Source organism: Leishmania braziliensis, chromosome 35 (genome assembly GCF_000002845.2).
Source record: "Leishmania braziliensis MHOM/BR/75/M2904 complete genome, chromosome 35".
NCBI lineage: Eukaryota > Euglenozoa > Kinetoplastea > Trypanosomatida > Trypanosomatidae > Leishmania > Leishmania braziliensis.
Genome location: NC_009326.2, coordinates 1958154 through 1972454, shown reverse-complemented (window position 1 = coordinate 1972454; position 14301 = coordinate 1958154). Strand labels below are relative to the sequence as shown.

Here is a 14301-nt window from a genome sequence, read left to right as displayed (position 1 = left end):
AGGGGTGGATCGCAGTGGGAGTTATACATGTACAGGAGCTCACCTACAACGTAATCCGCACGCGCCCGAACAGCCTCCTCGGGCTAAGCGGAAAAAGGTGACCCAGTACGAGAAGAATATCCTTATAAAGCTTTGCCAACCACTTTGTGCCTCGGGTAATGTCATAGAAGCCGCGCTGCGATGTGCGTCCTCTGGGGCGTGGGGGCACGGACAGGCGCCAAGCCAGGAGTGGCCGCGACGCCCCACGGCAACAGCACAAACATCGCTGCAGCGGCTGGGGCGCGACCTGCGAGGACGGCGTGTTCGCCCAGACGCTGCTGCGGGCCCTGGGGCGGCGTGTTGTCGCGCAACTTGGCGCTGCTTGCTCGTAGCGGGTGCCAATCCCCCCCCCCCCCTTTGCAGGGCGGGGAGGGGCATGCAAAACGCGCGCCCCGGGCAGACGACTATTTCCAGATGGCCAGCGCATAGCCACAGCGCAACGGCGATCGATGAACCGTGTTTGTCCGCATGGGCTTTCCGGTGGCGGGGTGGCTTTTGGGACAGCGGGGGGGGGCCGCGCCACCGCCCTCTCCGCATGGGAGGGCCCCTCGGCTGGCGCCACCCGCCCCCCGGCCCCCGCGCGCGGCGGCGCCGGCAACCGGAAAGCAAACCACGGCGCGCGAAAAACAGCTAAGGAGACAAGAAAAAGGAGGGAGAACGATGCCAAAAGTATGATGCAGCCGATTCCCGACTGACGTGTCTCTGGGTTCCGCGAGTGGTGCGGGGAGGCATGTCAGTTTGGGCGCACCCCCTCCACACCCAGCGCCGGCACCGCCATCCGCGAGAATCCTGCTGGTTTCAAGCCGTCATCGGGCAAGACGGCCGGCAAACAGGTAGGCTTACGCATCCCCCTTTCCGTCATCCAAGGACCCTGTCGCGGTGGGTAATCGCGTGTGTGGGGAGTGGGGGGGGATCAAGCGCTGACAGTGATTTGATTCCGCGAAGTGTGAAAGGGCCTGAAGAATAAAGGGGGGGGGGTATCTTGCCTCACCCCCGTTATCACACCGTCTTTCGATTCAGCCCTGCCCCATTCAGTCTCCTCGAAGGCTCAGCAAAATAACGCGCAGATAGTAGTCGAGGTCTTGTCACCCTTGTAGAAATGTCATGCGACTCAAATTGGACTGGGCGATGCTAAGTCGCGCGCGGTCGACGCCGAAGACCGTGTATACCCCACCTCAAACATCTCTCCAAGGATGCACGCCATGTCGATGAGGTTGCGTAGATCGAGGCCTGCGTTGCTAACGCCGTACGTGATGTGCAAGCCATTCGATGGTCGAGTCCCTTTCAGTCTGTGCCCCAGCCCTCGCCACCAGTAGTGGGGACAACGTTAGCGATGACATCGTTGAGTACTCCACCGAGTGCTGCCTGTTGACGACCGACTTGGTGTTCAGAACTGCAATGGTAGTTGGGTGGATGGACCTTGGCACCGTCAACATAGATGTGCAAGAGGCCCCGGTGGTGGTGATGGCGCCGCTGATATTCTTGTCGGCAGTTGTGACGCGCGCAGTGCCCACTGTCAGTGTCGCTCGGGTCGTAGCTGCCCAGCACAAGAAGAGTGTCCTTGTCGCTGCTGCTCCGCGGAAGGCAAAAGGCAAACTTGTTGGCGAAGCTGCGGTTTGCCTTTGGGATCGACAACACCGGTGGCACTATTCTGTCCACTGAAATGCTCGGCTACTGCATACTGTAACTGTCGTCCCACTTGGGATAGCGTACGCCAGGTCGAAGTCAGAGGCGCCCGTAATGCCAGAAAAGCTACGCGGCGCAGAGAAGCTGCCAGTCGTCATGGTGTCGCAGGTGACATAACCACTCACCGAACCGCTGCCATACATGGACCCTGCACTCGCGCCCGGCGGGGTGGTACGTGGCGCTCTGCGAGGACTGGTAGGGCTCCCTGAGCAAACACGACAGTGGGCAGTTGTCTGCCGGGATCTAGAGGCTGTTGCTGCCGGTGCCATAAATATCCTCGAACTCCGGCGGTGGACCGCCCATCGAGATACACCGTAAAGCTGAACACTGAAGTAATCGTGCACATCACCCTGTCACCTTCCGGGCCCGCGAAACGCCACCTCGCAACGCGAGGCATTCCGAAGGAGTGCACTACGGCGGCGCACATGCACCGCTTCACCGCACCATGCTTCACGCCATGGGTGACGGTGGCCAGGACTACAGAAGTGGTCGCCAGCACGCTGACGAGACGAACAAAGAAGCTATTTGTGAAGATTGAGCGGGAGGAGTTGCGCTTGCTAACTTCAATGAAGAGGCAGTGCACGCGCATGCCATAAAAGGGAGACACCTCGGAGAGAGGCGCGACACGCGGACGGCGTTGGTCAGAGCAATGAAACGCGGGGAAGCGTAAAAGGTAGACCCATGATGCGATCCACTGTTTTGAGCCTCCTTCCAGGGGGGAGGAGCACCCCCTGAGACACTTTCCACGTTGATACAGCAAGTGGATGCGCCCAGTGCAGAATCTGGAGAAAGAGAGAAGGCCGGACAGGAGTGAGGGACTGCCTCCTTTTTCTCTCGAATCGAGCGTTACAAGTGCGGCTCTCTTAGAGAGAAGGCTGCGGGGAAACAGAGACTTCACTGCCAACCGGAATATCTGTAATGGCGGTGAGAACCCAGTAAGCGTACGCATCGTTTTTCGCCAAGAGTGCTTGCCGTGCGCCGGTGATGTCGCCATTCAGGTAAGTCTCTCTGACCACCTTTGCGGTGGTAGCCGTGAGTGTCGAATTCGTGGTGTTGCGGCTTCGCACGGCAACATCGACTACTGGCGCAACCGCAAGCGCTGCCGGTAGCGGAGCAGGCGGCAAACATGCCACCTCTGTTGCAGTCTTGCGAAAGCAACTTTCCCAGACGTACTGCAGGGCGGCTAGGAAGACCGGTGCAGGGGCGGTTACGTATTCTCGCGCAAACCGTTCCCAGACACGCGAACTAGCCGCATCTTTCTTCGAAGTGGAGCCGCTATCCTTGAAGCGATGAATCTGACCGGCGAACCAGCTCCCCTTGTCCGTGAAGAACTGCAGCGATAGAAAGTGCGCTAGGTAAACGTGATCGAGATGCGCCGTTTCGCGCTTCAGCATCTCCAGCATTTCCACTGGTGGTGGCACGAGACCGTCCACGTCTGCGTCGAGAGCACCCTGGCACGTGAGCAGCGCAGCATCCGGCGCGAGGAGCAATGGCGTGCCAGCTGGTACGCTTTCCTTCACTAGCAGCGCTGTGATCGAGTTGCCGCTGCCGACAAGCGCGATCCTCTTTGATATCCCGATCCCGAACGGTGACAAGAGTGCGCGCGCTGCAAGAGCAGGTGCTAAACGAGAAGACCCTCCTCGCATCGCTCACGAAGAGTCCACACCTTGTCACTTCTGAATGTTGTCCTATGTTAGAGCGAGAGATGCATGCGTGGAAGTTATCGGAGCGGAGATAAGAGGATAAGGATGAAGGAGGAGGTGTAATGCATGGACTTCACAAAGTGGAGTGCCAACAAATCATGAATGAGGCGTCGCGTAATAAGCTGGGCTATGACCGACGTGCAGGAGAGAACAATGAGGAGGCAACACGTCTTCCCTTTTACACGCATCGGCTTTATCGAAGTCCTTCTCTCTTCAGGTACATACAGAGCAGCAGCAGCAGCGCCGGTGACAACGAGCGAGACTGATCTCGACGCTCAGAATGACAGTTTTGGAAAAGTAACGAAGACGCTGATATTGGGATCGATGTTCTTGGAAGCAGTAAACAAACACCCACATGTGTAGGCACCGGCAAGCGCGCACATGTCCATTGGGTACAGCATTCAGTTTCCCGCAGAAAAAGAAGGGGAGCGTAAACAAACGACATCGAGAGACACCGCACTTTACCATCCGAGTGCTTTTTCTCCAACATGTCCATACCGAAAGAAGCAAACCAGCAAACAGATGCAGACCACCGTGGTTCATCGATCTCCGTTGCGCTTCAGCTACATCCTGATCGTCTAGCAAAGACCGTCTGCTGTCCGCCCGGGACTCGCGTTTTGCACGCCCTTCCCCGCCGCATGGGGCGGGGGTGCCTAGATGGCTTCTCTGCATGCACCGCAGTAGGTGAGACGATGCTGTGAGTCTGCAGTAGCGGCAGCATACTGCCTTCGCCTGGGTCCGCACGCCTTTGACAGCGGTGGGTATGTCAGGCAGAGGGGGACCGTGGATAGGTATGCGATAGCGCGCAAAGAGCTCATAGCACGTCCTTATGAAGAAACATAGGGGGAAGCGATAGCCACCTGACGAGGGAGGCCCACACAGCGCGGGTGAGAAGTGCGTAGCTAAGCCATAGTGTGAAACAGGGCGCGTTTGGGGGGGGGGGACGTTGAGCGACCCGCGAATCGCGCGTGGCATATCGGACGTAATGCCGGGTTGGATGGCCCTCGTGGCAAATACAGGCGGGGGTGGGGAGGCGGCACCACAGTGTCAGCGCCCTGCACAGCACACCACCGGGCACTCCATCTATCTTGTCACTGCCAGTCACCTGCCGTGGCAAAAATCCAAAGTCCGGGTACTACGAAACGGAGGTGAGGTACAGAATTATGATGATGGCCAGCCCCACCACGGCCGGTGCGAGCAAGAGGACAAAGGCGTTCGTCTCCGACCGTGGTGGTACGGCTAGGCACTGTGAAGTAGACAAGTGGGCAATGCGGACCGTACATTTACCCGTAGCGCCCGTCCTATTCAGCACCTCTTCGCCGTCAACTTGGAAGGAGTGGCAATCGGTTTCAATGCAGACGGTGCTGCCTTGTCCAAGTTTCTTCCCATAGCACCAGCCCAGACGCACAAGCGCCAGATGCCATATGCCATAGAAACAAACAATCTCCACACGGCCATCACACACACACGGCTTGGCGTAGTGGTCAACGGCAGTACCGTTCCAGGCGACAGCACCGCCGGCGTACGTCAGCACGTTACACACAGCAACAGACTTGGCGCTCGCCGGCACCGGTACGCGGTGCCCATCCACTTCAAGCAGAATGGAGGAACCGATCTTCTTCTCGGTAAAGAGTGCCTTGACAGCAAAGACAGCATACCACAGCTTGATAACTGGCCTAGTTGTAAAGAGGTGGGGGTAACGACCCCGAAAGTGGTTGAGTCCGTTTGCCACCGCCGCATCAAAGCCGATGGAGAAGTAGTTGTTGAATACATAGTTGTGCGCCAAACCGTTGGGGTGCCGTGCCATCGTGGTGGTCACGTGAAGGGACCATCTATCCACGTTTGTGACGGTGGCCGTCTCGTAGTCCCGCATCAAGCGCTGGAAGCGGCGCTCGCCCAGCACGATCCAGCGTGCAAAGCCACTGCCGAAACCAAGCGAGGTGCTGAGATCGTTGCCAGTGCCAAGTGGAAAAGGCGCAATCACGCCACGGTGCGGGGAGAGTAAGTTTTGATTCTGGAGTCGCTTGATTACGTCCACAACGAAGGAGATGGTACCGTCACCACCGGCAACAATGACGTAGTCGGGGGCTTGCTTGCGTAGGAAGCACTCAAGCTCTGTGCGGTGGTGTTCCATATTTTCGCCCTCGAAGAGGACCCACACCCGATCGGCGCCAAGGGTATCAATGAACTTGCGGAGCACATACCGAGCGCAGCGGTGCCCCCCACTGCGCAGATTCACCAGCGCAAAAAGCACGCGCGCGCCGCTTCTTATGCGGGGTTCGTGGGACAAAGGGGTCATAGCCTGCGAGAGAGGGGCACTGGGAGAAGTATCAGGTAGGCCGAGGAGGTGCCAAGTGGTGCTTGTGCGTTGTCGCGCAATATGGGAGGGGGGTGTACACCGCGAAGCTTTAAGGGAGAATAGGGGAGCAGTGTTTTGCCGGTGTCACCATTGCGAAGAGAATAGGCTCACCGCATGTCCATTCCTGCCCTCTCCTTCATTGGCTTGCGCGACAAGCGGGGCGGAAAGGGAGGACGCAAGGGGAAGAGGCGAGGATGTCTTCGTCCTTCCTTGGCTCAGGGCTGTCGATGTGCATCAGGGAAGTCTTTTTCTTTGAGCCATGTATGGTGTTTGATTCGTTGTTGCTACGTTAAACGGTAGCACGGAGAGAGCAGCTATGGTACTGCCGTGGAGTGATGAGGACATACAGAAACACAGGAATACCGTGGCGGTCCACGGAGGGAGGAGGGAGCCCCCGCCCCTCAAAAGGATAAAGATGGCGCAACAGCACACGGACGCCCACACGTGCGTTGGTGGACAAACACGGCTTCACTAGCACAGGCACATATGACTTGTCAGCTGACTGAGGGAAAAACATACCGCACGTAGCCCGCGAGTCACGTGGTGAGAAAGAACACAACCCGTGGACGCTTCGCGGCACAGGAAACCCTCAGCTCATCGACCTGCACACACAACAAAGTAAAGAAAACACAAACAAAAAAGGAGAGGACAAACAACAGTGGAAAAGGAGGCGCGGGTCGTTACACCCCAGCAAGGGCGAAGAGCCCCATCATGAAACCGACAAACCCAAAGAAGTACATGGCCCACACGGCGAAGTGCTCGTACCCGGTATACGGCGCCAGTCCGAGAACGTGAAGACGCTGCCGGAAAAGGGCCGGGTACGTGAAGCACAACGTGCTGCTACAGAAAGCGCCCATGAGCGCCACAATGTACAAGAAACCTGGCGCCAGTAGGGCGAGGCACAGACAAAGAAACGATAGCAGAACACTCACAAGGAGGTTGCTGTACTGGGGGATCTCTAAGAACTCGTGGGTGTGGCTGAAGCCGTACCACATTTGAAAGATTGCGTCGCGGCACGGCATGAGGATCAACACGTAGGCGACGTTCACGGTGATGGAGTAGAAAGTTTCACCGATGGCAAAGAGATGATCACGTATCGGGTTGTAGTTTGTCAAGATGTTGCCACGCACGTGCGGTGTGTTAGTCACGTACCCAAAGAAACCGACCACACCGTAGACAAGACTTGTGACGAGCACGCTAGCAGTGGCCACTTTTGCCATGCTGTATCGCGAGGGGTAGTTCAATCCGGCGTACACCTGAAACACGAGAGACTGGCAATCGAAGGCAAACATCACCACAGGCAGTGTCAGGAGCGACCGGCAAGAAAAGCGGAAGTACTTGATACCTTCTTCTGAGTTCCTCGTAGCCTGGGTGAAGCTCAGTGGCACAAAGTAGCGGTAGACGATGATGCCAGAGATAAAGAAGGTTGCTGCGATGGCTAGGAGTGAGGTCACGTACAAGTGCGACACCTTTGGAAAGCACGAGAAAGGCAGCATCACCAGCGTCCATGATGCGATCATGATATGCGATGATGACGAGAGCCACGGTACGTACAAGCGGATCACCGGCAGCATCGGAGTGAAGATCTCGCCAATGACAACAATGTATCCGACGGCGGTACCGATGTTGTACACAATCAGCATCCAGCGTATGACTTCCTTGAAGACGCGCCCCAGTAGCACGTCAGATATCTCCTCGTAGCTGTTCGCGCCCAGCTTGTCAATACACAAGATTAGAAAATCGATGGAGAAGACGGTGAAAACGGCGACGGCGAGTAGGGTGAGTGCCACGAGCGCAATCCCGTCGGACTCAAATGTGGCTGGTATTGCCAGCACCCCGGCACCAATAGTGGCGACCGATATGCTGAGCGCCACTCCCAGAAGCGATACGTATGACATTGTGCGTGTCGGTTACGTTTCGAAGGCTATATCAGCGTGCGTTGGCAAGGCGGTGCGAGCGGCAGCCTTCGGCGCGATACCGAGGTACAGGTTCTTTTTCGCCTTTCCTTTCACAGTAGCGGGGGTGTCCTCGCTGTTCTGCAAGGTGAGATGACGGGGGCGGGCTGAAGGCAATCGGGAGGCCGGAAAGTCAGTGATCGTGTCCGGAGATGGCAACGGGTTGCAACCAACGTCTCTGTGAGAGAGACAAGAATGTGGAGGTGATGAAGTACAGAAGCAAACATCTACTAGAAAGCTACACTGGTGAGGAAATAGGCAAGGCAGTATCGATTTCCTCGCGTGCGGAGTAGTCTTGCCATACCGTGAGAACCTCTTCCAACTCCAAGTAGCGAAGGCAAGCACAACACCGAGAACCACCAAACATGACAATTCACTTCTTTGCCAGATCACACAAATATGTGTGGGCGCCGCTATTTTGACAGCGCTCTGGCCTCACCACTTTCAAACCTCGTACAACCTCAAGATGACGATAATGGGAGGAGTCAAAGAAACACCAAGTGCAGTCAACAAGTCTCTTGGAGGTGATTTCATTTTTTATGTGTCGCTTCATCGCCCGCAAGCCGATAAGCAGATGCAAAGAACCGCGGCTCATCGATCGCCGTTGCGCTGTGGCTATGCGCTGGCCATCTGGAAATAGTCGTCTGCCCGGGGCGCGCGTTTTGCATGCCCCTCCCCGCCCTGCAAAGGGGGGGGGGGGATTGGCACCCGCTACGAGCAAGCAGCGCCAGCCCCGGCGCCAAGTTGCGCGACAACACGCCGCCCCAGGGCCCGCAGCAGCGTCTGGGCGAACACGCCGTCCTCGCAGGTCGCGCCCCAGCCGCTGCAGCGATGTTTGTGCTGTTGCCGTGGGGCGTCGCGGCCACTCCTGGCTTGGCGCCTGTCCGTGCCCCCACGCCCCAGAGGACGCACATCGCAGCGCGGCTCGTATGGCGCCCCTCTCTGCGGCGGACGGTGCGGAGTGCGAGGTCATCAGCAGAGGTGGCGCCGTGGCCTGCCGCGTCAGACGCGCGAGCTTGGAGTACACAAGCAGTGCTACAGCCTCGGTACCCGGCTGCCGCTGCGCCACCTTGTGCGGGAGCAAGTCCAGGGGGTCTACGGGTGGTGCGGCGGGGACGGAAGCCAGAGTACTCTGGTTGGAACCTCTCTGACTGGTGGTCGCGCACCAGTCGCGAGGCCATTTGTTCGAGTTACTTTCCCAGATGGCTGGTCAGCGCCACAGGGCGGTTGAGCGCGGGATCATCGTCGGGCTCGCGCTGCGCCAAAGGGAGCTCATTACACTCCTCTTTCCACGTGTCACGGAGAAAGTCGATGGCGACGCACTAGCCGCAGATGTTCAGCAGCACCCCCCTGCCGCGCATCGGGAGGACCTTGACACTCTAGCAGTGGACTTCGTCGAGGCCCAGGGAGAAGGTGCAGTGGACTTCGTGGGGTGTCATTCCGGGCTCACCCATCGTGAATGGCTTAGGTTGTGTGGTGGTGATGGTGGGGTCTCGGTGGTGTGGAGGGGCGCCGCTGGATGTTGCGTCAATTTCTGCTGGAAAATCGTCACTAACGTATTAGCATGCCCTTTCGCACTGAGAGATGGCTGTTGCCTTGTCTCATCCCTGGCGCGCACGGTGCGAATGAGGGCTGAACATGAATATTTCTTTTCAGATGTGTATTCTCTGCCATACAGAGCATTCGTCAAGCTCCACTTCCCCCCGTAGTCCCTCACAGGGTCCAATCGCGTAGTGCGAAGAAGCTCTAGACCAGTGTTAAAGCAGTTTGCCGAGTCAGTCTTCGGCGTACGGCCTCTGCCTCAAGCTCGATCTTTTCCCCACTCCGCCGATCGCCTCGGGCCCCTCCTCATCCCCCATCACCACCACCAGTGGACAGCGAGGACCTCGTAAGAAACGCTGACACTTTGCCAATCACATGAATAACACAAACATGGTTACAGCAGCGAGTCGCATTGACGCATCGCCATCTACGACCTGGCCACAGGTATCCGTAGCGCTACATCGGTCAGGTTTCCCTACGCCCTAAGTACTGGACCCTGGCACCACCACAAAGTGGCTCGGCATTGGCAGGGATAGAGGGGCTACCTGGCTTCCCTACAGAGTGGGGGGGTACTGGACCCTGTGATGCCATGCTGGGGCTCCCCCGTTATCGGAGCTTCACAAGGCGAGCATGAAAAAAAAAAAAGCGCTGAAGGAGGGAAGAGAAGGGCGCACCGTAAATTAGCAACGATAAGACGTACACGCACCGCCAGCGCTGTGCTGAACGGTGACAATGGAAGCAGTTAAGAGGAGCTTCGCTTCTTTCCTTTCTTCTCCTCCAGGCCCTGAATTCAGGATCTGTGTCTCTTCCACCAACATCGCGGCACACATGCACACACCGCCGCCCCCGACACACGCTCTAGAGTACGTTTGCTTCTCATGCATCACGTAACCAAAGTTAAACCTATTCAGTGAGTATCACTCCTTGGTAAGAACGCCCTCGTCGAAGAGGAAAAAAATGCCAGCCACATAGAGAATATGTTGAGGCGGCTGCTAAGCACACACGAGCGCGGTGTCGCACCCAGCTGCGCACACAAAGCGGACACAGCTGGGCGTTTGTCACTTCCATTGCGGCCACTTGTGTGTGTGTGTGTATGTGTGACCTACCGAAAGTGTAAATCGAATGGTGGTATTAATGCAAGTCACACGTGCAACTAACTCATGTCATGCGCTTACGTATGAGTTACCTTTTTCGGCCTCCTCCGTCCATCAAAGTCGAAGGGCAATGACAGTGCCCATGATACCGCCCAACATACCAAAGACGAGCATGAAGATGGCGGTGAAGAGCTCGGTCGGCTTGCAGCGATCCAGACCCCTGATGTGAAGCATGATGCGGAACGCTGCCGGGTAGGAGAAGCAGATTGTGCTGCTGCAGAGACCCCCGAGAAGCGCGATGATGACGACAATCCCCGTGGCTCGCATGGCCAGAAAGATGCTCACGGTAGACAGCAAAACGCTAACAATTAGATTATGACTCGTGGTGATGGCCTCATGCGCCAACTCGTGCGTCGCCGTGTTGTAGCCAAACAAGAAAATGAACATGGCGTCTCGACAGGGGAACAAGACGAGGACATAGGCGACCATAACCGTAAGGGAGTAAACCACCTCTCCGAGCGCGAAGAGGTGATCCTTGATAGGATCGTAGTTTGTGAGGATGTTGCCGGTAATGTTTGGGGTGTTGGTGAGGTAACCAAACAGCCCAACAATGAAGTACAGTGAGCCGGTGATGCCGACGCTCAGCGACGCCACTCTCGCCATAGTTGTTCGTGTGGCTATTTTCAGATTACTGTAGATCTGAAACACAAGGGACTGACAGTCAAATGAGAACATCATTACCGGCAGAGTCAAGAACGCGCGCTCATTGCATGGCAGGTACGTGACCTTGGCATGGTTGCGCTCCCCGTCGAACGGGACAAGGTAGCGGTACGCGATAATTGCCGAGATAAGGAAGGTGGCCGTGATGGCGACAAAAGAGATGTAGTTCATTTTTGTTATTTTGGGAATGCAGGACAGTGGCAGCATAACGAAAACCCATGCCGAGATCATGACGTGCGAGCTGTCCGTAAGGAAGGGCAGATACGGCTGAATGAGCGGCAGTAATGGGGTGAAGATCTCACCTATGAGGACGATGTAGCCAGCGGCGATGCCGATGTTGTAGATGATGAGAATCCACCGTACCGTTTCCTCACACCACCGGCCCAGCAGCTCGCGTGAGATATCTTCATACGACTTGAGGTGAAGACAGTCAACGCAGCGAACCAGGTAGTCGATGGAAAGCACTGTCAGAGCTCCTACTAGGATGAGTACGCCCACAACAAGGCAAATGCCGCTGTCTTGGAAAGTCGATGGAATGACGAGCACGCCTGCACCGATGGTGGTAACAGAGAGGCTAAGCGCCGACCCCACTACACCGCAGTCTGAAAAGTGCTCCCAAAAGTTCATGGTCTTCTACATGTGCGAAGGAATGCGGGTGATGCGGATAAGTAGAGTGAAAGAAGAGGCAGCTCATTGGGAGGTCTTGTGGCCGCACGGCTTGTGTCCTTCATCTTCCCTCATTGCACCTAGCGGGGAATACACGACTCAGCTCGGTTCGGGTCGGATCAAATGGTGGCATAACGCTCACGAGCCTTCACATGCTTGCAGTGTCTCAAGCACCACAACGGGTATCTCGGGGGAATCGTTACTTGCGCAACTATACTCTTCCCCCTTTCTGCAGTTGCATGAGATCTTCTGTGCGCCTCCAGCCCTCAATGACGCATGAAATAGATACATACAGAGAAGAAAGCGAGACGGGGGCGAGGATAAAATCGAGGTACGCAGGGTTCCTCTCACTAATATAAAAGCACGCATGCAGGAGAAGGCAGTCAGGGGCGCACACCGTCAAGACGAGTTCTGCTCAGCAACATCACGTGCAAGGGGGGAGGAGCACAGACAGAAGGAGGGGTAAACGTACATGAATACAGTGAAGAGATAACAGACAGAGTGAAGGAAAAAAAGGAGATTGACAATGGCGTGCGCGCAGGTGCCCATGGCGGTATCCTGGTAGAATATATCGCGTTCCAGTACTCCTTTACATGTACTTGCGTTCCTCCGCCAAGTAGGCCGCCACATCAGGGGCGGTGTCAGGGTGTGTGTCAGCGCGGTAGCCTTCAAATTTGGAGAAGAGGTTTGCCCCGCCCTCGACGAGAACTTTTGCGAGTTCCATGTCGTCGATCGCCATGAATAGGGGAGGGCGACCATCAGCCTCGCGCGGAGCATTGGGGTCAGCGCCCACCAACAGCAAGGTGCGCACAGACTCCGTCAGTTCCTTGCAGCAAGCATACTGGAACGGCGTCATGCCGTCCTTCAGCTTTCGTGAGAGGTCGACCTCGCCGGAGGACACAAGGCGTCGGATGAGACCGTCATCCTGCTCGTCGATGGCTTGCACCATCTGGTGCTTGGCTAGCGTTACGACGGACTGACCAATGTCGCGATTCCGTTCCGCGGCGCGGAGGAAAATAACCCCGGAAATGCGGTCTGTCTCATCCAGATCGCTCTCACTGTCACTTTCACGGCCAGCCTCGCGACGCTGCTGGTGCTTCAGTGCCGCAACGGAAAAGAGGGGCTTGTCAGCCGGCATAATACGCGACCACTTCGAGCCTGGCGCGGCAGTGGGGCGTGACACCAGGGCGGTGTGCATGAACAATAGGGGAAAGGGCAGACCCACTGGTGCGTTCAGGTCAAAGGGGACGGTGACGCCAAAAAAGCAGCGGAAAACCTCACGGCGAGGGTAGCGGTGTGGCTCGGGAAGAATCTGGTACAGGGTGCGCGCGACATCGCGGAAGTACGACTCATCGACAAGGTCGCAATTGGTCACGTACACCCAGTCGCCATTGTTGATACCCACGTCGATGTAGTCCATAATGTTCTGCGCGCTCTGCAGCTGAGCGACGTCAAAGCTCCAGACGGCGGAGTCGCACTGCTTGGCCAGGTAGCATACGGACTGGAAGGGGTCACCATCTTGCTGTACGAAAATGATGGGTGTCCGGCAGTCCGAGTTCTTGACGGCACGCTGCATGTACTCAAGCGGTGAAAAGTCCGCTAAATCGTTGGCAATAGCACACGACGGCATTATTGTGCGTGAGTGTGTGTTTTGTCGCCTTGTGTGTGTGAGCGTCTGCGGCAGCCACGTTGGCCTCTCTTTTCGATTGTCACGTCCTGAAATGGGCAAGTCGTAGTGGGTATGTACAGCGAGCAGCTCACTCCTGGTGTGCGTGAGGTGGTCTCTGTCTCCACAATTGAGCGAGAGGGGGAGAAGGACGGGGTAGGAAAGGCAGAAAAGTGGACTGATGGTGGTGAGCAAAAAGGGGGTAAAAAGTGGAGCGGAGGTGACGAGGCACCTGCAATGAGAAAGGCGCAGCATTGCATCATGGAAGATGCATGGCACAGGCACCTACCACCCGAGCAAAAATAGGGCACATAATATTCGCGCCGCGCGTGTGCGTGGCACAGACTCCCCTCCATCGCTCTCGTGGAGCGCGGCGTACACTCACAATAGAGAGCGTCTGCGCCAGCGTGAAACAGGTCAGGTGCTCACGGCACTACCGCCTGTCATCGAGTCGATGTGTTCACGTTATCGTAGTCTTTTCGTTATTGACTTTTCAAAGAGAACAAAAAAAAATGCGCTACGTACGTGCGGAACCCTCCATCGAAGAGCACCACTCGCCTGTAGCACTGAGCTGCGCGAGAACGATACCGCATGATACCCCGAGGTCATACTGAGTCGAGCGGATGTACATGTTCACATTTTCTTACACCGCATGCGCACGTGCGAAGAACGGGGAGAGAGAATTTCTCTTAGCGTTAGTTCAATTCAGTAAGATTTCGTATTTTCCTTTTGTCTCAAGATGCCCAGAGCACTCGCCTCCACGCAAGAGCGGAAACGGCATCGATCGAGGGAGGGTATGGGGGCAGAAGGGAAGAGGACGAGCATGGGGGACGAGAGTATGAACTGAAGGCCCACGAACACGTAGAGGAGC

General features: G+C 56.6%; 5 protein-coding genes across 5 annotated transcripts; all 5 read right to left on the bottom strand.

Annotated features, from left to right (window-relative positions):
• Positions 1-2588: 2588 nt before the first annotated feature.
• LBRM_34_5320 (conserved hypothetical protein) lies at positions 2589-3371 on the bottom strand (the record flags this gene model as incomplete). Its single annotated transcript, XM_001568579.1, has 1 exon — positions 2589-3371. The coding sequence occupies one exon, from the start codon at positions 3369-3371 to the stop codon at positions 2589-2591; it is 783 nt and encodes a 260-aa protein (XP_001568629.1).
• Positions 3372-4563: 1192 nt separating this feature from the next.
• LBRM_34_5310 (diacylglycerol kinase-like protein) lies at positions 4564-5727 on the bottom strand (the record flags this gene model as incomplete). Its single annotated transcript, XM_001568578.1, has 1 exon — positions 4564-5727. The coding sequence occupies one exon, from the start codon at positions 5725-5727 to the stop codon at positions 4564-4566; it is 1164 nt and encodes a 387-aa protein (XP_001568628.1).
• A 740-nt stretch (positions 5728-6467) lies between these two features.
• On the bottom strand, positions 6468-7685 carry AAT27.2 (putative amino acid permease; the record flags this gene model as incomplete). The annotated part of the gene is made up of 1 exon (XM_001568577.1): positions 6468-7685. One exon carries the CDS (start codon positions 7683-7685, stop codon positions 6468-6470), a length of 1218 nt encoding a protein of 405 aa, XP_001568627.1.
• A 2807-nt stretch (positions 7686-10492) lies between these two features.
• AAT27.1 (putative amino acid permease) lies at positions 10493-11725 on the bottom strand (the record flags this gene model as incomplete). The annotated part of the gene is made up of 1 exon (XM_001568576.1): positions 10493-11725. The coding sequence occupies one exon, from the start codon at positions 11723-11725 to the stop codon at positions 10493-10495; it is 1233 nt and encodes a 410-aa protein (XP_001568626.1).
• Positions 11726-12353: 628 nt separating this feature from the next.
• LBRM_34_5280 (conserved hypothetical protein) lies at positions 12354-13394 on the bottom strand (the record flags this gene model as incomplete). Its single annotated transcript, XM_001568575.1, has 1 exon — positions 12354-13394. The coding sequence occupies one exon, from the start codon at positions 13392-13394 to the stop codon at positions 12354-12356; it is 1041 nt and encodes a 346-aa protein (XP_001568625.1).
• Between the last annotated feature and the right edge of the window lie 907 nt (positions 13395-14301).